Source organism: Neofelis nebulosa, chromosome 10 (genome assembly GCF_028018385.1).
Source record: "Neofelis nebulosa isolate mNeoNeb1 chromosome 10, mNeoNeb1.pri, whole genome shotgun sequence".
Classification (NCBI taxonomy): domain Eukaryota; kingdom Metazoa; phylum Chordata; class Mammalia; order Carnivora; family Felidae; genus Neofelis; species Neofelis nebulosa.
Window position 1 is genome coordinate 56,593,138 of NC_080791.1, and position 25,714 is coordinate 56,618,851.

At 51.3% G+C, this 25,714-nt stretch overlaps 1 protein-coding gene across 1 annotated transcript in view; it reads left to right on the top strand.

Annotated features, from left to right (window-relative positions):
• MAP6 (microtubule associated protein 6) overlaps positions 1-24,809 on the top strand; it is a 76,117-nt gene extending 51,308 nt beyond the window's left edge. The window contains exons 2-4 of the mRNA XM_058690359.1: positions 2,131-2,344; positions 4,316-4,512; positions 23,677-24,809. Of these exons, the coding sequence (XP_058546342.1) occupies positions 2,131-2,344; positions 4,316-4,512; positions 23,677-24,667 (1,402 nt within the window). The 3' untranslated portion in view covers positions 24,668-24,809. The remainder of the gene's footprint in view (positions 1-2,130; positions 2,345-4,315; positions 4,513-23,676) is intronic.
• Positions 24,810-25,714: the final 905 nt, after the last annotated feature.

Below are 25,714 nucleotides of genomic sequence, written 5' to 3' on the forward strand. Positions count from 1 at the left end.
CCCATTTCCCTCTTGGCCCAGAGCCACTCTCTGTCCCCACTGCCACTGTCCTGGTTCAGGGCTCAGCTTTCCTCCTGGCTCACTGCACAGTCTCCCGCCTGGCCTCCCGACTCCCCTCTCCCCGTCTGTCTGCCATTCACACTGCTGCCAAAGTTCTCTCTCCCCAGACTGATCTGGCCACATTCATCTTTGGCTTGGAGTCATTTGGCAATTTCTTGTTTCAGTCCAGACCATCCCTCAGCATGGCTGGCAGGACCTCAGGATCTGTCCAGCCTCTTCAGCTCTTCCCCACAAGCTTCAACTCAACCACCCGAACTGCCTGCAGGTCCCCATCGAGGACCGTGTCTCAGCAGCCTCTTTGTGTACCCCTCGTTCTGCCTAGAACCCTGGCTGGCTCCCTGCCCCGTCTCTGATTCCGCTCCAGAACCAACATCCCCGACTCCCTCCCAGGCCGGCATAGGTGAAGCTCACCACTCCCCCCTTCATGGCTCTTTTCTTATTGTCCTGGAGTAACCTCACTCCCTCTGCCTCCCACATCTCGAGCCCAGAGCCTGTTCTTAACACAGTTTGGCCTCCACAGAGCTCAGCACCTTGTCAGACAGACCTTGGGCAGTCAATAAATGTTTTGTGAATGAGTGAATGAATGGGAGAAGGAAATCGACCGATGAGGGAATGAAGGAGACAATTTGGCAGAGGAGACAAGATGGTTTGGGTTGAGTTTGAGTTGGTGGGGCCTCCAGGTGGGGGTCCCAGCTGCAGTGGAAAGGCGAGTCTGAAGCTTGGGGGAGGGTCTCTTAAGAAACTCAGCTCACAAACGAGCCAATTCCCCTCAGGAGGTCCAATGACCAGCAAGTGGCTCAATGTTCCCAAACCTGCTTTATGGACTCAGGGAGCCTCCGAGCTTGGAGGACATCATAAAGACATTGTCTGGTCTGAGTCTTTTCTTGACGAGTGAGGGAACTAAGGCTCAGAGAGGGGAGAAGCCGGCTCCGCCGCTCTTTAGAGGCGGTGCTAGGACCCATGTGTCTTCATCATAGTCTCAGCTCTTTCTGCCATCCCCTGTGGCCTCCTGTTTGTGCTGCCCATCTCTGAGCCCCGAAGCAGGGCATTATCAGTGAGGGTGAGGAGGGAGCTGCAAGAACCTAACCACAGATATTCACACCCCAGCCCTTCCTCTCCTACAACACAGCTTCTCATGGCCCCAGATGAGAACAGACCCAACAAATGTCACGCACTCAACAGACCAGAGGGACCCTGTGGCCTCCAACAGCAGCTGCATGTATTTTACCCTGTTTGGGGACATTGTCCCCAGCTAGTCTCCAGCCCTATAACAGATGAGAAATAACTGATTCGAATCCACAGGATCCTCACAGAAAAAGTAAGAAAATCGGTACACATCCACACTGACTCGGATGGTGGTCATCATAGGGTCAGGGCCAATAGCCATTCACACCGGAGCACGTGAAGACTCTCCCGCACATACACACCCCAACACGAGTCCTAACAGTGACATCCGAAGTACGTTCAGTGCAGTGTTTATTTGTGATCTGCAAACATTTAGACATTCCATAAGTATTTTCATCCACAGTGATTAAGATTATTACATTTCTGGCAGTATAAGAAGTGAGCCCCCTGCTCTCAAGGGGAGGAATTTTCCTTGAGGGTTCTGGCTAACAAAAGGTCTCCCTCATGACAAGGCAGGGAAGGGAACTGGCATGGGGCCTTGGCCACATTGTCTCATTTTCATGTTCTTGACCTCACACACAGCAGGCATTCAATCATATAGTTAAACCCATGCGTGACTGAATGGATTGGGTGTTTTCAGACTCATTTTGGATATTGTAAAAATGGGGCCCGAAGATTACAACTGCCTATCCCTGATCACACAGTGGTAGCTGGGAACCTGAGCTCCTTCTTCCCACAATGGCTATTCCCACAGCCCGCATTAACTTGACAGGGAGGAAAACGCGCACTTGCCCGTGAGCAAAGGGTGACTTTAACCGCTCAGCCACACCTCCGTCTGCCCCACAGGCACTAATCGAGAGCTCGTGGTGTTTGCAGCCCCGGACGGGGAGCCCTGCTTCCCGGCAGATAATGTTTAATGTCACTTATGCTTTCTTTGATTCACAGAAATGAATTCCGAGCATGGACGGACATCAAGCCTGTGAAACCAATAAAGGCCAAGCCCCAGTATAAGCCCCCAGATGACAAGATGGCTCATGAGACCAGCTACAGCGCCCAGTTCAAAGGGGAGGCCAATAAGCCAACGCCAGCCGACAATAAGGTGATTGATCGCAGAAGAATACGCAGCCTCTACAGTGAACCTTTCAAGGAACCCCCAAAGGTGAGACAGATCTTGTGGGGGAACCCCTCAGCACAACCTAGAACGGAGGGGCTCATTGCAGCAGAGTGTGAGGGCAGGGCTCCTGCAGACCCTGGCCCAGTCCCTAAGGGCTCCTGGAAAACCCCTCCTCTTCTCCGTAGCACACAGGCACTAAGGAACCTTTGCTAAATTCAAAGGGAATGTTCAAAGGAACAGTGCCTAAAGTAAAACAGCTTGAAGACTGGCAGGTTTCCAGAGAACCAGCTTCGGCTTTTGAGAAGCACCCCGCTCCAAAAAAGTGGCCGAAAATCCCACCTGAGCCCTAAAGCCCTCCCTGTCTTAAAAATCCCTTTGGGGGCTTTTGCTCCCGGAGAGCTGGCCATTAGAGGTATCTCTCCTGGCTTCCTCCCCGCCCTGCCCCCGCCACATCCTCCGCTCCAGTCCCTGGACACTTCCTCATTCCTCTTCATCCTTTTCCTCCGTAAACACTATCCAGCGCCAGTTCTTAGTCAAGGCACACCTGTCACATCAGCTGCAAGATGTGTTCCGGGTAATTTGTTACTATAATAAACAGTTGGCAAGTGATTTACAATTCTAAGTAACTTGCAGTGGATTCAGGGGTTTCCGTGTAATAACACGACTTTGCCTTATTTGCATCCAGTGCACACCCCTGAGGGGGAGAGCCAAGTTGGAGACACAGCTGGAAGCAGGAATCCTATTTGCCAGAGCTGGTTCTGTGCTATCAAGCCACGTGGAATCGTGCAAATACCTGCTCCCCTATCTATAATAGCAGGACAAGTGTGAGATCCTTTCCTCTGCTTTTGTCTGAAAGTCTTGCACTGAAACAGAGTTTCCTATGTGGCCCAGGACTGATCTGTAGGTAAAGTAGCTGATCAACCCAGTCTGCCTGGACTCCTCCAGCTGTAGCACTCAAAGTTCCACATTCCATGAAGGCTCTCAGTCCCAGGCAAACCAGGATGGTTGGTTACGTTCTGTGCAGGTTCCGTGGACCTCACTGAGGAAATCCCAGTGAACCCCAACATCATCTCTGTCCATCATCCATAGACGACGTGGGGCCCAGGACGTAGGGCTGGCTTTGCACCAAAGAAGACTCAAAGGGGAGGAAGGAGGGAAGATTGGGGCATAGGGAACCCAGAGGTGGAGGGCATATGGAGGGACCAGACAGAGCGGGCCCAGAGTTCTGGGGGTAAAAGAGGGCCAGGCCATCACCCGGGAGTGGGGTCAGAGCTAGAGGAAGGGTTTCGGGGAGAGCGGATGGGCCGGAATGGCGGCTCTGGGGAGAACAGTCTGGGGAGCCAGCAGGAGAGGAGGAGTGCTGTGCTGAAGGCCTCGCTGAGATGAGATGTGGTTTCTCCACATGAGCTCGCCGCCCTGGAGACAGAAGCAGAAGAGAGGCTGGCTTATGCCAGAATCTCTGCGTCTTCTATCAGCTAAGGTTCACTTCTTATTAATACCCGTCCACCACGGCTGGGCCACAGCCCTACTCCCCACCACCTCTGCAGTCTGGGCCTCCGGTGTTGGAGAGCCTCGCTCGTGGCAGAGAAGAGAGCATTGGGAAGCACGGGCTGCCCCTCCGGTTTCTGTCGGAGGTGACCCACATCACTTCTGCTCACATGTCATTGACGGAAGCAAATCATAGGCCTGCCTGAGTTGAACAGGGTGACGAGGTATAATCTTCCCTTATGTTGCAAAACAGTAACATCATCCACCACCAGGGTGGTTCAGTGGTGACAGCCACCATGCCGGAGAGCCACTGAGCGTGTGGCCAAAGCCACTGACCAGCCGGTTTACGCGGGAGAAGCCAAATGACTTACCGCCACTGAAGATACCTTATGCCCTGCGCTCCCTCAACGCCCAGTGTTGTCGTTAGAGTTACTGTTTGGCTAATCGTTGTCTCCTCTCTAACTTCTCTCTCTCGCTCCCTCCCCTTTTGTGTTTCTGTATTTGCGGTCTGTCTGTCTCTCCAAGCAGGTGGAAAAACCTAGCGTTCAGAGTTCCAAACCAAAAAAGACCTCAGCAAGCCATAAGCCCCCGCGGAAGGCCAAAGACAAGCAGGTGGTGTCGGGCCGGGCTTCCAAGAAAAAGAGCACAGAGGGTGCCAGTGCCGCCCAGCCTGATGACAAGGAGCAAAGTAAAGAGATGAACAATAAACTGGCTGAGGCTAAAGAGTAAATTTCACTGCACTTTCCTTTTATCCTTCTTTTTTTTTTTTTTTTTTTTTCCTTTTTTAACCAACCAACAAAAAAGGCCACAAAATTGATTAGAGGCTTCTCATCTGCCTTGGTCCCGAGTGTTCCGGGAGCTCTTTGGTTTGGTTTCTTTCAGTGGAGGGATGCCGTTTCGAAGACCTCGCGGCATGCCTCCTCTCCAAATCTAGACGGGCCGGGCTGAGTGCGGCGCGGGTGTCCGTGCCGCGGGGGCCCCCGGAACACCAGGGACCCCGGGAAGCGCTGCTCACTGGTTGTGTCTCCCACGGCAAGTGAGAGCGCTCGCTGGCGAGGGGGGCAGGCAGGCCTTAGCATGCAGAGGCAGTTCCGAGTGCCTGGACGTCTTCTGGCCACACTTGGGAATGCCTGTAGGGTGTCCTCCCCCTGTTCTCCCCCAAGGCCCGTGTCAGCGATCGGTTCTGAACTTGAGGTGAATGTGTTCTTTTCCAAACTTCGGAGGGTTATCATGTGCTTTAGAAGCTCAACTTGGGCTTCAGCGATGGACAACGTTTGTGGCCAGATTTAAAAAGCAAAAAAACCTCGGCCTTAACGTCCGTACAATGAATCGTGTCTGTTAAGTTGAAGTAACTCTTTTCATAGAATTTTCTGTTAGAAACGCGCGACTCCATTTAGTTTCCTATCAGTGGGCTTTCCGTTGGATGCCAAGTAATAGATATGCCACTGATGACTCAGACCAGGCCAGGGTGAAAAGGTTAGGTGTTTTAGGTACGTTCTAGACATCACAGGAAGATGAAGAAATTGAGAGGAGAGTATTCTCCCCCGTTTACCCTCAGCCTATCCAGTGTTACCAATTTTGCAGAGCAACTGGTTACAGATGACTGAGGAAGGAAGTTCAGGGTGTAGGGTAGTGTGTTTAGAACGTGGCTTCCTTGCTTCTGAGAAACACAAGGTTGGAAGTAGACGTAGGACACGTGTGGTGATGTTCACTCTCCCTTCCCAAACCCGTGTTTGCTCTGTTCCTCGGAGAGGACCGAGGCTGCTGAGCTTCGGGTTAGAGGAAATTTCTGTGACTTAGCTGAAGATTAGGAGAGTTCCCTAGTAAGTGATTAGCAAGCATTTTAACCTCACTGATGAATGAAAGCAGCTCTCACCGTATCGTGTTTTGCGTGTCTGTGTGGCCAACGCCCCCCCCCCCCCAGTGGGGTGGCAAGTGGCACCTTAGTTGTGCTAGAGTTGTATCGTAGGCATTAGTCAGAGAGTTGTGAAAAGACCCCCAGTGCTCACGAGGGAACCCAAAATACCTACCGGAAAAATTGCATTCCCAAACCTTGCGACGTGTACATCGCTCGGTACACTTTCTTTCTCCCGTCCTTGAAATCCTGACCGTCGCCGGCACCGTACACGGCTGGGCCTTCGTCCGGTGCCCAGCCGCTGCTGGGTAAGGACGGCGGTGGCGGTGGAGAGCGGGGCCGCGCCAATCCCTTTCAGTCCGTGTGGTGTGGAGGAAGCGGGGCCTCCCCCAGTCCTCTCCGGTTCTGACCATTCAGGCAGCAGAGTCACTGTTTATGCCATCTTGTCGGGCACTTGGGCTGGCTGAGACATCTTTCGCAAATTCGTCAAGTGTGTGCTGTGCGGGCCGCATTTGTTAAGAGAACAGGATTCTTAGAAAGGAAGCGCTCGGCCGGGCCCACCGTCACCTTCCTTTCTATCTCAGGGCGTGGAACTGAGATGTTTTGAAGAAGGTAGAGACTGTTAGCGAGTTTCAGTGTTCACGCATCACAGATTTGGATGCCTGTCTGGAAATGACCAGAGCAGATCTCAGTGTTGATTCTAGCTATTTGCTAGCTAATCTTAACGTTAACCGGAGAGCTCTAGCAGCGTGATCGTAACTTGACCCAGAGAATTTTGCCAACGTGTGTTCGTTCGCTCAAGATCTGGCATTCGTCAGGCGTGTCGATGTTAGCCACAATTTGAATTTCTCCAGAGAACCGTCATATGTGTTTTACAGATCAAGTAAGTCAGACTTTACGATGCACAGAGGAACGTTCATTCCACGTTCTCGTCCTGAACGCCTGTGAGCCAGGCACCGTGTTAGGCACCCCGGCTACTCTACATAAATCTGTCTCCACAGCAGCACAACCATATGATGTGATCTCGGTGCCTGATGCGAGTTTCTTTGCCCAAATTGTAGCTTCCCACCCACTTTGCAGCCCCAGGGACTGAATTTCCTACCCTGCCCCACCTACGGCTTTAGATGCAACCTGTATCCTGTCTTTTCAACCCTTCAGCCCCCCTCCGCCCCGCCCCCCCCCCCCCCCCCCCCCGCCGCTGCCTTTTTAACTCCTGCGATTGAGAAAACCCTGTTTGTAGTTCACTTTGACTCTTGAATGTGTCACTTCACGGCCAGAAACTTCCTTTGATTTCTACTGTTTACAAATAAAACTCGGCCAATCTCATTCTGTATCCCAAACATACTGGTTGAAACTGACACTGGTTTCACAAACAGTATTTTGGTTTTGCCTTTCTGAAGATGACCAAGCTTCCGATGCCTGTCTGTCCACTTTTGTATATCTCCCTGCCGATTCCCCAACTCCCCTGGCAAGAGAGCAAGGCCCGAAGCGTTCCCACTGCCTGCTTTGCTTGCCTGCAAAAACAATGCCTAAGGCTGTGCGCTGGCTCCTCCAAGTTTTTCCTTATCTGCTGGTGCTTCCAACCTGTCCATTATACCTTTGCCTCTCCAAGGCAGACAGGAAGTGTCTAATTACGATTTTGTGGCCTGGGTTTTGTTGCATACCACAGATTGTCTATGTAACGTGTAACGCACACCTCTCTTGGTGCTATTCCATTCCTGCTGTTAGTAAGAAAATGACAAAAAATATTCATGTATAGCCAATTGATTGTGACGTGCTTGTGGTCTGTGCTTGCTCAGAAACAAACAAACAAACAAACGGTTTTTTTCCGATTATAAATAAATGCTAAAGACGAACACCACTTTCTTGATCTTATTTCCTTGGTAAGGCCCAGCTGAGTAGGTGAAGGAGCCAGCCTTTGCCATTTGAGCCACTCTCCACGAGGTGAGCTGTGCCCTGCAGTTGTTCTGGGGTTCTCCATAATGCAGCTTGACTCTTTTAGATTGCCTCTCAGATACTAATTGCAAGCAGTCAGAGCTAAGTGTTGGGAAAGGCGAAGATGGACCGAGAGACCCACTGGCCAACAAGGTAGTGTAACGTTTTGATCCCGTGTTGCTGGGGATTGAGTGAGCGCCTGCACCCAGCACTGCGTCGCCACACGGGGAGGCTGGGCCCTGATTCTCCACCCCCCTTCCCGTCCACCTGGAGGACTGTCGGTTCTGGCTTTTTCTCCTCCTAAGAGATGGCAGGGACGCCTTCACTTAATCATTCCGTCTGGTCTGGTCGTTGTGAAGGTTCCACCCTCCGGGCGGCTGGCTCACTGTGTGGGTTATGGGGCGACGGTCTTGTTTGTGCCTAACATGGGAGGGTGGAAACAGCCGTAAGAGAGATCCAAATAAGGTAACAACGGACCAGGTAGCTGGTTGCTCCTGTGAAGGGCAGGTGTCTTAGTACCAGGGGTGGGGAATCAGAAGGCTTCGTGGGGGAGGGAACCTCGGAGAACGGGTGGGATGTGGGTGTGCAGGGCGCGTGGGGGTAGGCCCACAGGCAGGAGAGCATATCTGGGAGGGAACCTCAGAGTTAGGGCCAGGTTTAACCACTGGGATATCCTTCTGCTGCAGCGGGAGACAGAAGGTTATATACTTTTTGCGTGGGATCCCTCTTCCTTTTACTAACGTATGTTGATTGAATACCTATCATGTGCCAGGCACTGTGCTGGGCACTAGGGAACCAAGATGACTGAGACCCCACCTCTGGTCACTGTGGGCCATGAAGGAGGAGCCCATTCTAGCTGGTTCCATGGATCAGGGAGAACTTCAGTGGATGAGCGGGTGATGACCAGGTGAACAGAGTCTGGGGTGGCCAAGGCATGCCAGACAGAAGGAGCTGCAAAAGTGTGCAAAAGTGTGGAGGGGTCCAATACCAGGTGAGCTCAGGGCCTGGGGGAGCAGTTCACTCAGGGAGGGTCAAGGCAAGGGCTGGGAAGTCCTGGAAAGGCCTGGCGCCATGTGAGTGGGCGGTTACTAACTGGGATCTCCATTCCATACACCCAGACTGCACCCCTGACCTTTGCATGCTCCCTGCCATCATGCTTCTTGCCCTTACCCACATATGGGGCGACAGCCACAGGTTCTCTCTTGCTTTAGGCTAGGAGCTCTAGGCTGGGACTTTTATTCTAATGCTGGTCCCCAATTTGGGGGTTTTGGGGAGGAGCCATGGTGGGGCTCGATCAAGGGTCATATATATGAAAACCCACTATCTATTTGTTTTCCAGATGAACGGGAAACACTCCACCCACCTGCCTGCTTTTGTGTAAGGCAGAAAACGCAAAATTCTGTACAATGAATGAAACATACATAAAAGTATATTTTTCAGCTCTTTTTTGATCAGTTAATTGCCTTGACCAAAACCAGGGATTGAGAGAGGTAGAAAGAAAGACAGGCGTAAAACAAAGAGGTAGAAATAGAGGCCAAGGGGGGAAAAAGACCCACAGAGAAACACATATGTGGCGACACCCATAGTAAGTGGAGAAAAGGTGAGGTGTACTCAGAATCAGACAGAGGTCATGAATCAGGCAACTGAAGAGGCAGCGGGGTGGAGAGCCTTGCTGGCTTCATCTGTGTGACCAGAGGTCTGGCCTCCGCCAGAACCTCGGCCTGTGGTTCCCTCCATGCTCCCCGATGCCGCCCAAAGCCCAGGAGGCAACTCTATAACCTATAACTAGTGCCGCTTCCCCCAAACAGCTAACAAACAGAATTAAAACCAGCCTGCTAGTTTTAAAATAGGTCATTGCTGCTAAATTAGTTATAAGTGTATTTTAATTCTTCCTTGCAGTTTGTGAGTTCTTAGTGAAACCCATCCCTCATTTTTTTTTGTGGGTTTTTTTTTTTTTTCACTAGGGTTTAAAATTTATAACCTGCTTCTCATAGATTAGGGCAGTGTTAAGTCTCACTTCACCAAGGTATGAACTCCCTTAATGTGGCATCGTGGTTTCAAGGTCCTTTTACTGCTAAAATGTCTTAGAGCGGTTTACCTTCTCAGGACCGCAGGTATAAGAGCTTTCTTGCAGCGTGTAGCCTGTGGACCATCTACTGGTAAGGCAGGACCCTACCCCAGCTCCACCTGAGGCCACCGAGACAGGAAAGGCAGCTGTTTCAAAACAATGGCACGAAACCTTTCTTAGACTCCACTCTTGCCAAAGCAGACACAGAGCCCGAAGCTGCTTCATCCCGCTGGCCTCTGAGGCACTGATCCTCATGACACCCAGACCATCTAGAATGCCTATAACAGAATCCACATCACCGCATACCTTATCGTGTGAGCCGGTTGACGCTGGCCGTGACTTGGGCCTCTACAAGTCAGTGCCAGCTGTACCACCCCGTGTCATTCCCTGAGCGCTCTTGGCCTCGCTGTCCGCCTCTGAAAATGGGGACACTGACACCCACCTCAGGGGAGAGGAGCCAGGGTGAAATGACACGATGGCCATAGGGAACCCACAATGGACACTAACTACAGGTCATTTCAGGCCCTCCCCCTTCCTTTTACAGTGCTTGATGGTCTGTGTTCACTAGCTTCCTGTTAGAGAGTTAGCTTTAGGCCATCTCAGACAATGCGTGAGGTGGATTGAGGCAAACACTGATTAAGAAGAATGCTTTTAAAGAATTCTGGCTGTCGAATCACCTGGAGTCCACAGACCTAAACAATAATATCTTAACAATTTGTATATATTGACTGCCCACAAAGCATTTCTTTCTGTGCCGTTCTATCGACCCCTCCTAATCCGGAGCAAGTGTCTGTGCCAGGTAACAGAGAAGGAGGCTCAGAGAGGAGGGGGTGCCTGGATGGAGCCTGGGGCTTCTGCCCCGCAGCCTGCACTGCGTCTCTCCTTCCCCTGAGGGAGGCTGGGGCTGGCCCGAAGTGAATCAGGCTTCAGTCATCAAGCTGGATTCTTTAAAATTTTTTTTTTAATGTTTATTTTTATTTCTGAGACAGAGAGAGACAGATCGTGAACGGGGGAGGGTCAGAGAGAGAGGGAGACACAGAATCCGAAACAGGCTCCAGGCTCTGAGCTGTCAGCACAGAGCCCGACGCGGGGCTCGAACTCACGGACCGTGAGATCGTGACCCGAGCCGAAGTCGGACGCCTAACCGACTGGGCCACCCAGGCGCCCCAAGCTGGACTCTTAAATAAAACTACACCCATACCTCACAGTTGCCGCAGTCTGGTCAGGCCACTGCAGGGCCTCCTGCAGGCTTCCCTAGAATCTTTAAATCTTGGGACCCAGATACAAATGTTGGGGGGGGGGGGCAGATTAAGATTTGATCAGGTCTCCCCACACAACTGGCTCAAACATCCTGACTGAACTGGCCAACTGCCTCAGCCAGATGTAAAGGTTTATCTCCCTGGGGTACTAAATTAACTGGGTAACTACGTTGCATGGTTATTGAACACAGAATGATGCAGCAAATTTTTCTTTCTGAAGAATTATAGTTGGTACTAGAGATACCGAGATAAAACTGGCACCCGCTACCTGAGGCATTGGGTCAGAGACCACTATTTTGTGCTTTTAATTTCCAAAGGTAGACCTGAGCTTAACTCTCTGCCCCTTGTCCTCATATAAATGGTCCTTAATTGCTGGTTAACTTTGACACTGTCTGCAACTATCTCAACCCAGACATCTTATCTGGGGCCCAGGGAGTTTCAGATGCTGAGATAAATAAATTCCTGCCATGGCTACTGGTTTAAGTTGCCGGAGGGATCTTTAGAACATGCAAATCTGACCATGTCACACCCTGCCTTCAACCATCCGTGGGCTCCTTGTGGCCCGCAGAAGCTTATTGTCCCCTCGGTGCACCATGCTGCTTCTCACCTCCATGCCTTTACCCACGCCGCCCCACCTGCTCCGATTGCCCTTCTCCTGCTTCTCCACCTGGCTAACTCATCCTTCGAGACTCTGCTCAGGGGACCGCTCCAGGAAGCCCTTCCCGCACCTCCCACGCTGGCTGGGTAAGACGCTCCCTGTGTGTGTCTTCATCACAGAACTCACCACGTGTACTGTGCTGCCTGCTCATGTGTGTGTCCCCTGCGCTGGACTGTGCTCCCCCGGGGCCGGGACCAGCTCCTTCTGTTCACCTGTGTAGCCTTAGCTGCTGGCCCAATGCCTACCTCAGAGAACGTCTTCTAAGTTGTTTGTTGAATGAATAATGAGTGAGCGAATGAATGATGATTTTCACCATCTGCCTCCCTATTCACCACGGTGCCCCCACAAGGCTTTATTCTGCCTAATAACTGCCTCTGCTCACATGAAAAGGGTGGTTTCAAGAGAGGTCACCGCACAGATCACGGAGCAGTCAATGGCTGCTTTTGTAACGGCCAGCCTACCTCTGTACTTTATGTAGCCACTTTTTCTAAACAGGCCTGACTTCAAAAAATCATAGACTCTTGGTTAGAGGGTAATCTTAAGAGGCTGGCTAATCCCACCCCCTGCTCGGTGCAGAGCTCCTTACTTCATGACAGCAGAGAGGCATCTGCTGAGGGGATGTCTTAGGAGTCAGGGCTGGGAGTTAGAGCCAACAGGCCTGGTTTTAAATCCAAGCTCTACTGTTTACTAGCTGTGTGACCTTGGCTGAGTCTCTTAATTTCTTTGAGCCGCAGAGAGGTAAGTGTAATACAAGTATCCATCACTATCCAAATCTGTTTGGTTCCCAAATCTAGAAAGTAGAAGTTTGGTCAGCAAGGGACATAGTTGTTCTTCTTTCTTTTTTTATCCATTTTTGAGAGACTGAAAGCGAGAGAGAGAGAGGACAAGTGGGGGAGGGCAGAGAGAGAGAAGGAGACACAGAATCAGAAGCAGGCTCCAGGCTCCGAGCTGTCAGCACAGAGCCCTGCGTGGAGCTTAAACCCACGAACCTTGAGATCATGACCTGAGCAGAAGTCAGTTGCTTAACTGACTGAGCCACCCAGGCGCCCCAGAAAAGGACATAGTTTTATTTGAATCTTTTGGTTCCAGAGTTTGGGAGAGCAGGTGGTAAGAGTTCTAATAGCTGGCAATACCTGCTTCTGATCCACAGAACTGTCTCTTGTGAGGGCCCAGTGATGGTGCATGTGAAAGTCCTCTTGTCAACAGCAAAGCGGAACACCCTTCTGCTTTGTCCATAGTTCATTTTCTGGATGGTTTCGCTTCCCAGTCACTTCCCTGTGACTGTGACTTACCACCCTTGGTCCCAACGACGTGGTGGCTGGAGCGAGCTGTGGTAAATCCCTCTGTCACACCATAGCCTGAGACAGAGCCCACCTAGTGCTCGTTCTTGCTGCCCTCCTCTCATCCCCAGCCCTTCCCCGGCCCCTCCTCTCCGAACTCACCACGAAATCACCCGGTATAGATTCCATTTCCGAAATTACATGTTCATTTTAATTGAGCCCCTCTGGACACACGGAACCAATTTTGATTAATTGCTCAAGATCTCAGCCTTTGCTTTAGATGGGGTGGGAAGAAAGGACAAAAATTGATTTGCAAGTTCCCAGGAGTACAGAACTAGACCGGAACTGAGCCTTTGTCTGGTTGCCTTAGTTTAGCGCTTTACATTTTTAAAAAGGGTCATTAGCAAGATTATGAGACTCTTGGCAACCCCTTTGAGACCATCAGCTATGCGCTTGACTTTGCCTTCTTGGTGCTAAAACAACCGAGGATGTTTTTTGAAATACTTATCATACAACTGGGGATTTATTTAATTTCTCGTAACAGGTTATCTCTAGAAAAGATATTTAGCAGCAAAAAGGAAAACACCACCACCACAGGGCAGAAAACCCAGCTATCGAGCGCCCCGGGGGTAGCCATCTCCCTGCGCTTCATAAGCACAGACCTGCCCGCAGGGAACCTGGAGTCAGGCTCCACTTCTGTAAAATGCAGAGTGGGCACAGCCTCAGGGAAGGAAAAGAAAGTGTGTTTGGCTTTCATACCTTGGTCCTCACTGAATCCTCACAGAAGGCTGGAGAGGTTGGAGGTCTTCTACAGACAAAGAAATCAAGACTTCGCTTAAGTAACAGAGTCACACGACTTGTAAGTGGTGAGCCAGGATCTGAAGCCATGTTTGGGTTACTAACGCCCCCCCCTCTTCGTCCAGCACTCGGGACCACTTCTGGGATTTCGGTTGGGAAGATGTGCGTCCTCCTAAAATAGCAGCCTCTTCATCCTGTCCTTTCCCTGCTCCAAATCCTGCAATGACTCTAGGTACTCTTGTCATCTGCGGAAAAGGAGTCAGATAAAGGCCACAGATGTTGTGATCAGCACGGTCACCACCCCCTCCCCACCTTCTGCCTGGCGACCCCCCACCCCCACCCAGAACAAAGCCTTGTGGTGGCAGCACTTTCCCTAGCTGTGGTCCTAACTGTTCCTCCTGTGCTGATGTGCCACATCTGGGTGCATTCTGTGTGGCTCCAGGCTGGTAGACGGATTGGCAGCCGTACAGGTATGGGCGTAGATGGGCACTCTTAGACCAGGATTCTGCTGCTTTCTGGGACTGTCTTCTTTGCCAGGGCCTGCTGAGTATCAGGCAGTAAGCCCAGGGAAGTGGTTGTGTCAGGGAGGCAGGAAGGGCCGAGGTGAAGGGGGACCGGTGGCTGGGGGCCTGGCCCCCAAGAGGGGCAACTTTCTTAGGCGACGCAGTTGGGAGCTTGGAGCTGGGGGACCCGCAGAGGTCAGTGGCTCCCGCCTCCCGCACCAGGCAGAACCAGTCAGGGTCATCTCCAGCCTGACCCTGCTTAGACCTCAGCAGAGGAATTGGGAATCTCTCTAGTTGGAGTCTCGCTCCTCAGGGATATTGTTGGAGAGAGGAAAGAGCTTGACTCAAAAGTCTGTCCTCCTTGGTTGAGGTCTTGACATAGCCACAAACTTACCCTGCGATCTTAGGCAACCCACTTCCCCTTTCTGAGATTCATTTCCACCTACAGCTGGAAAATGGGGGGGGGGGGGGGGACAGGGGACGCCCCCCTCATGCCTCGCAGCTGCCTGGCCGGCAGGGCTGCTCCGAGAATAGTGTGCCATGTTGTATGCCCTACTAGAAGCCTGTGAAGAATGGAAGGGCAAAAAGGTATTAAGGCAGTTAAAAATAAGACATGATTTGCGTGCCGTGGAAACGTGGCTGTTAGAATTTGATCTTGTTTGAGTGGTGTTTACAACATCTCACTCCTACTCCTACTATGTGCCCTGTCCGCCCCATGCCAGAGCTCCCCGGTTCTCGCTTTGGCGGCTTGGCACGCAGTAGGCATTTATTAAATGTTCGCAGAAGGAAGGAGGGAAGAGGGGGGGGGGAGGGGAAAAGGAAAGAGGGAGGGAGGGAGGGAAGGTGAGAAAGGAAAGAGAGGTGAAGCTGATGCTGGTCTGTGGTCTCGCCCCAGCCTGGAGAGACAGCTATAAAGCAGTCAGTAAAGCCTCTGATGGGGCTGCTGTGAGCAGGGAGGCTCTGTGGCCACATGGGAGGAGTACCGACCCCTGCAGGTGGAGGGCTCCACTGAGGAAGTGACTCTGGAACTGAATCTCTACTCCAGGAGGAGGAGAAGAGGGGGTTACCGGACAGGACAGACGGGGAGGGGTGGTGGTGGCCCGCAGGGCGCGCACAGCCGAGAGAAAGCTAAGGCAGTCGAGGGTTGTGTAGATGGAGGTACAGACTCTGGGGCAGAGGCGGTGCCTCCTGCTTGGAGACACCTGCGCTAGCATTTTCAGTTCTGGGGGGGGTCACACTTTCCGAAGGACGGAGCGGGGGGCGACCTAGCTGTGCTATGAGGAAAGCAGTCAGGACAGCGAGGGCTCCGGAAACCAAATATCTGAGGCGTGGTCGGTGTATGTTGCCCAGAGAATCCAGGAGGAAGGACACAATCGCTGCCCCTTCAAAGAGCTGAGAGGCTGTCCCGGAGCCAGGCGGCATGACATTTCCTGAAAGGGCGGCCCCGGAGCACAGAACCGGGAGCAGGGCAGGGATGGGAGGGAGTGGAGCTGACCGAAACACAGGTTTCCGCTCAGGGTCGAAACACGAGGCCACCAAGAGGTGTGTGCCCTACCTCGGGGCAGCGTGGGCCGTGGAGGGGCCCGTTGGCAGGGAGAGAGTGACAGAACTCAGCAGACCCGATGACTCTCAGGAGTTGCGCTTTCCTAGAGCAGACAGGGAAGACTGCTCCAGCCAAGCGACGTCTCTGCCCCGGAAGGGACCTCTGGGTCTCCCTGGCTGACGGTTTGGGGTCAGGGCTGCCAGGGGTGCCGGCACCCTGGCAGCTTTACGGTGCGCATGGTGTGTGTTTGTGGGTCTGTCCCCTGCTCCCCACACCGGTGGGGGTGGGGGGGGGGGCTCCTGAAGGGCCCAGGTCTCATTTACTCCCGCCCCCCCAGCACAGGGCCTAACCCAGAGCAGGGGCTCAGCGGACTGTGTCCCATGAATGGATAAAAGAGAAAAAACTGAAAGAGAATAAAGAGATAAAGCGATACACCAGCCATCTGTTACTCACAAATGTCTGCAGGTGCTACTGTAGGGCGGACGCGAGATACTAGCGAAGCAAAGACGAGCCAGACACAGCCCCCGGGCCAGCAGGAGAGGCAGGTCATTACCAAACGCCAGGACAACTGCTGACAGTGGGGCTAGCACGGAGCCTGTCGGGGAGAGAGGCAGGAGTGGGAGTCCTTGTTTTGAGAATGTCTTGCCTCCTGCAGATTCTTCGTAAGAACAATGAGCCTTTCAAAGATGGTTTCCTTGGCCCTCCCCCTCCGGTAGCTGCATTTCTTACCCTGCCTTGGGAGCTTTGTTTGTGCCTGGGAAATGCGGGCTCCTGTGCAAGGCCCACAGGCCGAGAGGAGGAGAGCGAAGCCACCAAATTACCGTGTCCGCTGTCTCCCCAGCCTTCTGCCAGAGGCCCCGACGTGCAGTCGGCCTGGGCCCTGGCTCAGCCCCCTCCCGCCCATCTTCGTTCCAAGTGAGTTTGCTCCATCCCTTCCACCCATTAAGATGTCGAGGGGCCCATGTTTCAGTCCTGGACCTGCTATCCATCAGCTGTATGGCTATGGGAGTGTCACTTGCCCACTCTGAGCCAGTTTCCCATCACAGAGTAACACAACTGGACTAGATCATTGAGTCCCTCTTTGGAAGTAACATGTACTAAACACCCATATTCCAGGGGTCACGCCAGGAGTGTTCCCACAAACTAATCCTCCCTAGAAGGTGAGCACTGTAATCCCCACCTTATAGATTATGGGTGCTGAGGTATAAAGGCCGGCATGCCTGTGATGACACCCTGTGGGCTAGAAAGATGTTGGGTCGTCATGCAAACCCAGCTCTTCTGGCCCCTGACCCAATCCACGCACTCCCCACCCCTGACCTGTGGGCTGCTCTTTACATTATAAGAAATGATCTATGTTAAAGCACCTGGCACCGAGCCTGGCACATGCTTACTGCTCAGAAAATAGGGGTTTCTTTCTTCTACAAGCCTTTTCCAAGCTGTGGAGGCAGGGGATTCACGGGGAGAGCCCATAGGTCCTTGATTTTTGAACAGGGCCCTACTTAGAGCACTGCCCCAGTTCTGGGCTACTTTGATGGTGCATCAGGAGACAGTCTGGGGGGGAAAAAAAAGAGAAAACCACATGGGTGGATTATGGGATTAGAATTGTGTGCAAGGGTAGAAATCCAGCAGGAGGGAAGGAAGCCCTTTTTCCAAATAGTCTCTGGCAGGGCTCGCTAATCCTGTTTCCAGACTCTGATAAAGCATAGATCCAAGGCCAGTGTGTGTGTGCCCAGGAGGCAATTGCCTGTCTCCATGGTAACAGGAGGAAGGGCAGAAAATCAAGTTACTAAGACTTAGGATGTCTCATATAACCTTGGAACATTAAATTTTGCAAATACGACAGCACCCAGCACAGAAAAGCTCTCATTTATTCATTCATTTGACAAGTATTTAGTTGGGGTATCCCCTGCTGTTTTAGGTACAGACAATATGGTGATATGCAAAGTCGGCATGGTCCTGCCCTCTAAAAGCTTCAGTCTAGTAGGGGAAACATTAATCCAAAAGAATGCGAGTAATTAGCCTTGTGAAGGGGTGGGAAAGACAGTGCAGGGACTAGGAGAGCCTGTAGCTGGTGACCTTGTCCCATCGGTGGGGTCAGGGAAGGCTTCCCTGGGAAAGTGCTCCAGTGAGCTGAGAGATAAGGGATGAGTACACATTAACCAGGGCAAGAAGGAGAAAGAGAATGTTCTTGGAGGAGACAACAGCATGTGCAAAACTGGAAATGGAAAGAAGCAGGGCGTACTGAGGAACAGAACAAAGTCCTGGGAGCCTGGGGACATAGAGCCAGGAGGGCATTGGGAGCAGGCTGCTCAGCTAGATGGGGCCATGTAACAGGTTTCACTCTCTCTCTCTTTTTTTTAATGTTTATTAATTTTTGAAAGAGAGAGAGAGAGACAGAGTGCAAGGAGGGGAGGGGCAGAGAGAGGGAGACAGAATCTGAAGCAGGCTCCAAGCTCCGAGCTGTCAGCACAGAGCCTGACATGGGGCTCAAACTCATGGACCACAAGATCATGACCTGAACCAAAGTCAGACGCTCAACCAACTGAGCCACCCAGGCGCCCCTAACTGGTTTTACTCTTTATGCTGAGTGCAATGAGAGCCATGAAGAGTTGTAAGCAAAGGGGGTTGCTTTTTGGAAAGGTCATTCTGATTTCTGTATGAAGAATGGATTGGAGGAGGAGGAAAGGATACCAGTTAGGAGGCCGTGACCGTGGTCCATGGAAATGATGACACAGCTGGTGGAGGAAAAGGAAGGAGGGAAAGAAGTGGAAAAATTCACGAGATAAATGTTAGGAGCCGGAACAGATGTTTCCTGATGGATTGGGTGAAGGTTTTATGGAAGAAGGAGATATCAAGGAAGACGCTGGGTTTCTGGCTGGGGCCGTGAGATGAATGATGAACCAGGTCTCGGGAACAATAATTTGTAAATCTTTCCATTTGACCTTCTTTGTTGCAGGTACTGTGCTGGGCACTGGGGCTGCAGGCCAGGAGGATGGCCCCTGCCTTCAGGGAGCTCACGGGCACAGTGGGGGAAACTGACATTAAATGGGGTATCTGTGAATGTGGGAGAGACTGTAAAATGGTGCAGCAAGAGGGAGCTCATTTGGAGAGATGCAACCAGGACCTTGTGAGGAAGTGGGGTCTGAACCGAGCCGTCAAAGACAGACTAGGCAAAGCGGATGAAAGGGGACAATCCAGGAGGCAGAAACAAGAAACAAAGCACGGGGGATGCGTAAAACAGCACGGGCTGCCCAGAGGACAGTGCCAGGAGGGTGAGGCTGGAGGGTTGGTCACCCCTCTCCCTGCCTTCCTCCAGGGCTGCCGTGAGGGTCCAGTGAGCTAAAGTAAGGAGGATGTGAGCATTTAGTAAGCTGTTACTACAGTTCATGGGAATGGACTTAACCACGTGATGCACCAAGGAGCGCTCTACAAATCTGGAGAACTGTGATTTCACATCCCTGCCCAACAGGATCGTCTGATCCTCTGTTGTAAGAGTTCCTGACATTTGTATTGTTATCCCCATTTTATAAGTGGAGAAACTGAGGTCTCTAGTGGTTGAGCAATTGCCCAAGATCTCCAAGATCTTGCAGGCAATAAGCAGCACGGAAGCCTCAAGATGAATCCAACAGGTTGTTCTAGTTTCTGAGAGGGGACTCAGGCTGGGAGCCCGAGGGGGTCTGTGGCACGTGTTGTCCTGAGAAGATCTGCAGCTGGCTCAGGGCTCCAGATTTTTGGTTGTGCCGGTGGGGCCATGGCCAAGGACATGCCCATGCCAAGCACAGCTGGCCCGTGGGCCGGCGGGGCTGAATCGGGCCCATCTCACCTTGCCAACCGGCTGAGGGTGCAACTTAGAATCATTCACATGGAAGGCACTGGGCGGGCGGCTTCTGCCAGCCTTACTGGGAATGGTGGGGCATTTTACAGACAGGGAGACTGGCAGGGCACTGTGGAGCCAAGTGATGGCCAGTCAGTGTCAACGAGAGTTTTATGTTGTCCTTGAGGGTGGCTCTGTCCATAGGAAAACCAACTGAGGCTGCTTTGGTTTCATTTATTATTATTATTTTTTTAAGACTTTATTCTTAAGTAATCTCTTCACCCAACATGGGCCTCGAACTCACAACCCCAAGATCAAGGGTCGCGTGCTCCACTGACTGAGCCAGCCAGGTGCCCCAAGGCTGCTTTGGTTTTAAAAATGAATGCTTAATTTATAAAAGTAATGCATTTAAAAAATCTGGTAAAATTCAACAGTCTCTTTTAAGGGGGATTTTATAACCTAATTAATTGGGTTCCCTTAAATAATTTACATTAAATTATAAGTCATTTAAAACAAACTGGGGCGCCTGAGTGGCTCAGTCGGTTAAGCATCTGACCTCGTCTCAGGTCACGATCTCATGATTTGTGGGTCCGAGCCCCACATTGGGCTCTGTGCTGACAGCTCAGAGCCTGGAGCCTGCTTCGGATTCTGTGTCTCCCTCTCTCTCTGCCCCTCCCCAGCTTGCACTCTGTCTCTCTCAAAAATAAATAAACATTAAAAAATAAATTAAAAATAAATAAATAAAATAAAACTTAAAAATATAACTATTGGGTTATCATAAAAGTTCCATCATTGTTTTCAAAATTTGTAAAATTGTCTTCTATCTTTCAACTTAAAATCACAAATCTAAATTAATTACTCCATTATACATTTTATATTGGAGTCACAAAGCTAATCTGTTAGGTATTCTAATATGCCAAATTATTTGAAACATCACAGATGTGTTCAAAATCAATCTACATAGATTTTTCCTTAGCTTAAGACCAAAAAAGGGTAAGATTGTAGATTTATCAATTTTATCATTTCTAATCTTCATTCTAAACCTTCCCATGAGTCAAGACACTTCCTCAGGAAACAGCTTCACCAACCAAAGCAATCTAGGGTTATACGTGGGGTTAAGTTGCAGGTGGCCAAGAGGCTCTTTCAACAGAAATGTGGGGCTTGGCACAGGGGCCAGGGCCTCAAATACCCAGGGAAGTTCATTTTGCCCACACTGCGGGGCCAGCCCCCTGTTTCGTCTCCATGCCAGCCAGGGACGCCGAGTTTATGTGCTGCCAGTGAGGTAGGTTTTGCAGTGCAAGCCCCTGAGATCAAGTTAAGCCCTGTCACCTCTTGTGTCCCCTCCCTCAGCTCTGTCACCGCTTCACAGTGACCCCACCCAGGTTGTTCACTACCTGATGGGATTCATCCAATCCATTTCCTACTTGGTTCCATTCTGAATTAGGTGATTTTTATCTCCTCTCTGGACGTATTTTAAATTTTTATTTATTTAATGTATTAAAATAGTATTAAAATAAATAAAATGTATTTATTTTATTTAAATGTTTATTTTTGAAGGAGAGAGAGCGTGAGCGGGGGAGGGGCAGAGAAAGAGGGAGACACAGAATCTGAAACAGGCTCAAGGCTCTGAGCTGTCCTCACAGAGCCCGACGTGGGGCTCGAACTCACGGACTGTGAGATCACGACCTGAGCCGAAGTCGGACGCTTAACCGACTGAACCACCCAGGCACCCCAGTATTAGATATATTTTAATGCCGTCTTTGGAATCTGCGTACTTCGGGTGGCCTTGCCTAACTCCCTCTGCAAACGCTAAGGTCCCACTGATGGCAGCCAGCTGTGTCCAGCTGGCCAGAGCAGCTTGTGGTCTGGGTCATGCTGAGCCAGGGAGCCACCTTGGCTCCTGTCGGTCCACTGTGATGCTCAGAAACATCCAGAGGGATTGACAGAGTCTGCCTAGGATGCTGGGTACTCTGCTGAGAGACGTAGGTCCCCAGGGAACTCAAGATGCTACATACAGTAAAAAGCTTCTAGACTGGGATGACATATCACAATAAAAATAGTCCCAATATGTGTAGCGTTACTTCTAAATAAATAGAAAAATAATTTTTTTTAAGTTTTTATTTATTTTGAGAGAGAGGGAGAGAGAGAGGGAGAGGGAGAGAGGGGGGAGGGGCAGAGAGAGAGAAGAGAGAGAATCCTCAGCAGGCTCTGTCCTGTCAGCGCAGAGCCCAACATGGGGCTCGATCTCATGACCGTGAGATCAAGACCTGAGTCGAAATCCAGAGTCGGTTGCTTAACTAACTGAGCCACCCAGGTGCCCCATAAATAGAAAAATAATTGTAATATTGCATAGTAATGTCGTGGTGCAAGGTGCTCGACCTACATGATCTCTAATCATAAACTTCTGAGTAAATATCATTATATCCAATGAAATAGATGACAAACTTGAGGCCCAGAGAGACAAAACCATCAGAAACTAGGGAAGTGGTGTCAAGTAGGGGGTCTTACTAAACCAGCTTTAATAATCAGGTAAGACATAGTCCTAAAAGCTGATGGGAACTGTTAAAATGCTGAAGAGGATTTAAGCTTAAATACTTGACTGGCCACAGAGCGTAAGAGAGTAATAATAGCTCCCCTGTACTGAGCAGCCTCTGTGCCCGGCACTACCACGGACAGAGGACAGGCTCCAGGAGCGGAAAGACCCAGACTCCAGAGTCCATGGAGGTCCCTCACTTTCCAAATCACGTGCTCCCTCCAGACCTCAGTTTCTTCCTCTGACAAGTAAGGGTAATACAGTCCTCCCCGCATGCCTCACGGGGTCACCGCGTTGCCGAAATGAGCTATGAGAAGGAGTGATTTGGAAATTGGAATGTGCCGTAGGTGTGCCAGTGTTTGGGACACTGGCTGAGTGCCAAATATCAGCCTGGCCTGCAAGGAAGGAGTGTGTGTTCTAAACTAGACGGGTGGCCTCTGCGTGTGGCCCTGAATGTGTCAGTGATGTCACCTGCTCTCCGCGATGTGGATGGGCCAAGGGATGAGGAGGGTGTCCCCAGTGAGGCCTGGTGAGAGGGTTGGATTCGGCTGCAGGGGAATCAGCCCCAGAGCCTTGGAGTAAGTGAGGGCAAGGGCCCGGGGTCAGTAGAGGGAGCCAGAAGTGGGGATAGAGCGGGGGGAGCAGGGCCACTTCACTGCCTGAATGGGGAGTCCCCGCCACTCACCTCCAAAGGTGGGGGCAATGGCAGTGGCTCAGGCAACAATGTGGTGCATCGCCTATAGAGAATTTAAATGCAGTAAGAAAACCAATTAAAAGCCACTCTGCTTTTTATTATCACCTTGCGTAGGCTATTCTAAACCATGTTAATGAGAAAATACTTTCCCCTTAGTAGGAAGAGGTGTTAGAGGGACATTCTCCTGCCCTCTTTCTTTTATATATATATATATATATATATATATATATATATATATATATATATAAAATGTTTATTTATGTTTGAGGAGGGGAGGGGCAGAGAGAGAGGGAGACACAGAATCCGAAGCAGGCTCCAGTTTCCGAGCTGTCAGCACAGAGCCCGACGCGGGGCTCGAACTCGTAAATCGTGACATCATGACCTGAGCCGAAGTTGGACGCTTAACAGACTGAGCCACCCAGGCGCCCGTATCCTGCCCTTTGTATTATCCCTCTCCACAGTCAGTCCTTAACAAAGGATTTGGGGACGGGGGGTAGCAAAGACCCTGAGAAGAGGGAAAGGGTACTGGCCTCTAGGGTCATCTGAGTGGATGGCTAAGACGGGCTCGCAGGAGGGCCCAGCTATCACGGAGGAAGGGAGAGCGGCCTGGGTGGAGTGTGGGGTGGACAGGCTGCTGGGATGCCCACAGCCACAGGAGGACTCTGAGCCCTCTGCTGTACTGCCCTCGTCAGCTGGGTGCCCCCCACTGTGCCACGCGCAGGTTATAATCAATTGGCAAGCACATTGAATGACTGATTCCTGAGCCTGCCCCTCCCCCCACTCCACGTTCTGTACTAAGAACATGGACATCAGATTCTCCTCTTGGCTCTCCAGGAAGAGTTCCCTTCCCAGGCTCCTCTAGGCCGAGACTTATCAGGCAATCTGTGCTCTGCCCAATCCTTGGCCTGAGCGTTGGCCCTCACAGTGACTACCTCTCTCTCCTCTGCAGGAGCCAGGTTGAACTCACCAGTGATTCACGTAAGAATCGAGGTCCTGTAGCCACAGAGCCAGACAAGGATCAAAGTCCTATGGGCCCAGGGCCTCTGAAAGATCAAGGTCCTGTGATCCAAGATCGTCCAAAAGATCAAGGCCCTATGGTCCCAGAGCCTCTGAAGGGTCAAGCTCCTGTGGTCTCGGGGCCTCTGAAAGATCTAGGTCCTGTGGGCCCCGCACCAGTTAAGGATCAAGATCACGTGGCCCCTGAGCCTTTAAAGAATGAAGGGTCTGTGATCACAGCACCAGTAAAGGAACAAGGTTCCTTGGTCCCGGTGCCTCCAAAGAATCAAAGTCCCATGGCTCCAGAAATAGTTAAGGATCAAGGTGCCATGGTACCAGAGCCTCCAAAGGATCAAGGGCCCATGGTCCCAGCGCCTGTCAAAGATCAAAGCCCCGTGGTCCCTGAGCCTGTGGATCAAGGTCCCATGGTCTCAGCACCTGGCAAAGATCAAGGTCCTATGGTTCCAGAGCATCTGAAGGATCAAAGTGCCACGGTCATAGCACCTATAAAGAATGAAAGTCCTGTGCTCTCTGAGCCTGTAAAGAATCAAGGTTTAGTGGTTCTGGAGCCAGCCAAGGATCAAAGTGGAGTGGCCCCAGAGATTCTGAAGGATCACGATTCTGTGGTTGAGGCACAGGTAAAGAATCAAGGTCCTGTGGTCCCAGCACTAGTCAAGGATCAAGGTCCCATGGTCCCAGAGCCTCCAAAGAATCAAGATCCCGTGGTCCCTGAGCCTGTGAAGAATCAAGTTCCCATAATCCCGGTGCCTCTGAAAGATCAAGACCTTCTGGTGTCACCACCAGCAAAGGACCAAGGTCCTGTGGTCCCTGAACCTCTGAAGACACAAGGTCCCAAGGGCCCTCAGCTGCCCACTGTCTCACCTCCACCCCCAGTCATGATCCCAACTGTCCCCCACGCGGAATATGTTGAGAGTTCCCCTTGATACTCACCCCTTGACACACCAAGGAAGGATCTGGCGGTGGAAGTGCTCCCTCCCAGGGGCAGCGAAGACACATATTTAATCTGCATGAAACACACGCTGTATAGTCTTGCTGGAATCTAATAAAGCTGGTCCCTCTGGCGCAGTAGCGTCTCTGGCTCTACTTGAGTGTGTGCGTGTGTGTGTGTGTGCGTGCGTGCACGCGCGTGCGTGCCATGCACATTTAAAAGAGGGCACGCGGGACTCTGCACGTATCCATCTGGGGCAGATGAGTCTGAGAAACCCCCAGCTCTGCGAGTAGATAGTGTAAGATGGGAGGGGGTGGGAGTTGTTAGGAGATGGAGGGCAGGATCCCATGATGAGGATGTGGGGCTGAACAATCCTGTGTCTCTCCTCCACTCTCACTCCCACAGCGCCTCGCTTCTGACACCATACGTAAAGCAATTAGCCGACACCAGCTGGGTGTCCTGCGATGCGACTCAATTCTGACAGTATCCACCTGGGGATAGTGTCAGACCCCACAGGTTTTAAGGACTCAGCCCCACACGATTGCCCCCAGACCCCCATTGCAGATGCCACTTGAAGTCCCAGGCTGTAATTTATACTTCTGACTGCAGGATATCAATTGGGATCTCCACAACCCCCTACTGGGGTTCAAAAATTTGCTAGAATGTCTCACAGAACTCAGGGCAACACTTACTTCCGTTTACCGGTTTATCATTAAAGAATAAAGGCTATAGATGAACATCCAGATGGAAGAGATGGAAGAGAAGGGGGAAGAGGCGTGAAGTTTCCATGCCATCACCAGGCTCACCACCCTCTCAGTACCTCCAGCAACCCAGAAGCTCTTAGGCATGGTCAATTATTAACTCAATATCCAGCCCCTCTCCCATTCCCAGAGGATAGGGGTAGGACTTAAAGTTCGAGCTTCTAATCATAGCTTAGTCTTTCTGGCGACCAGCACCCAACTGGAAGCTATCCAGGAGACTACCAAGAGTTGCCTCATTAAAACAAAGGACGGTCCTATCATCTAGGGAATTCCAAGAGTTT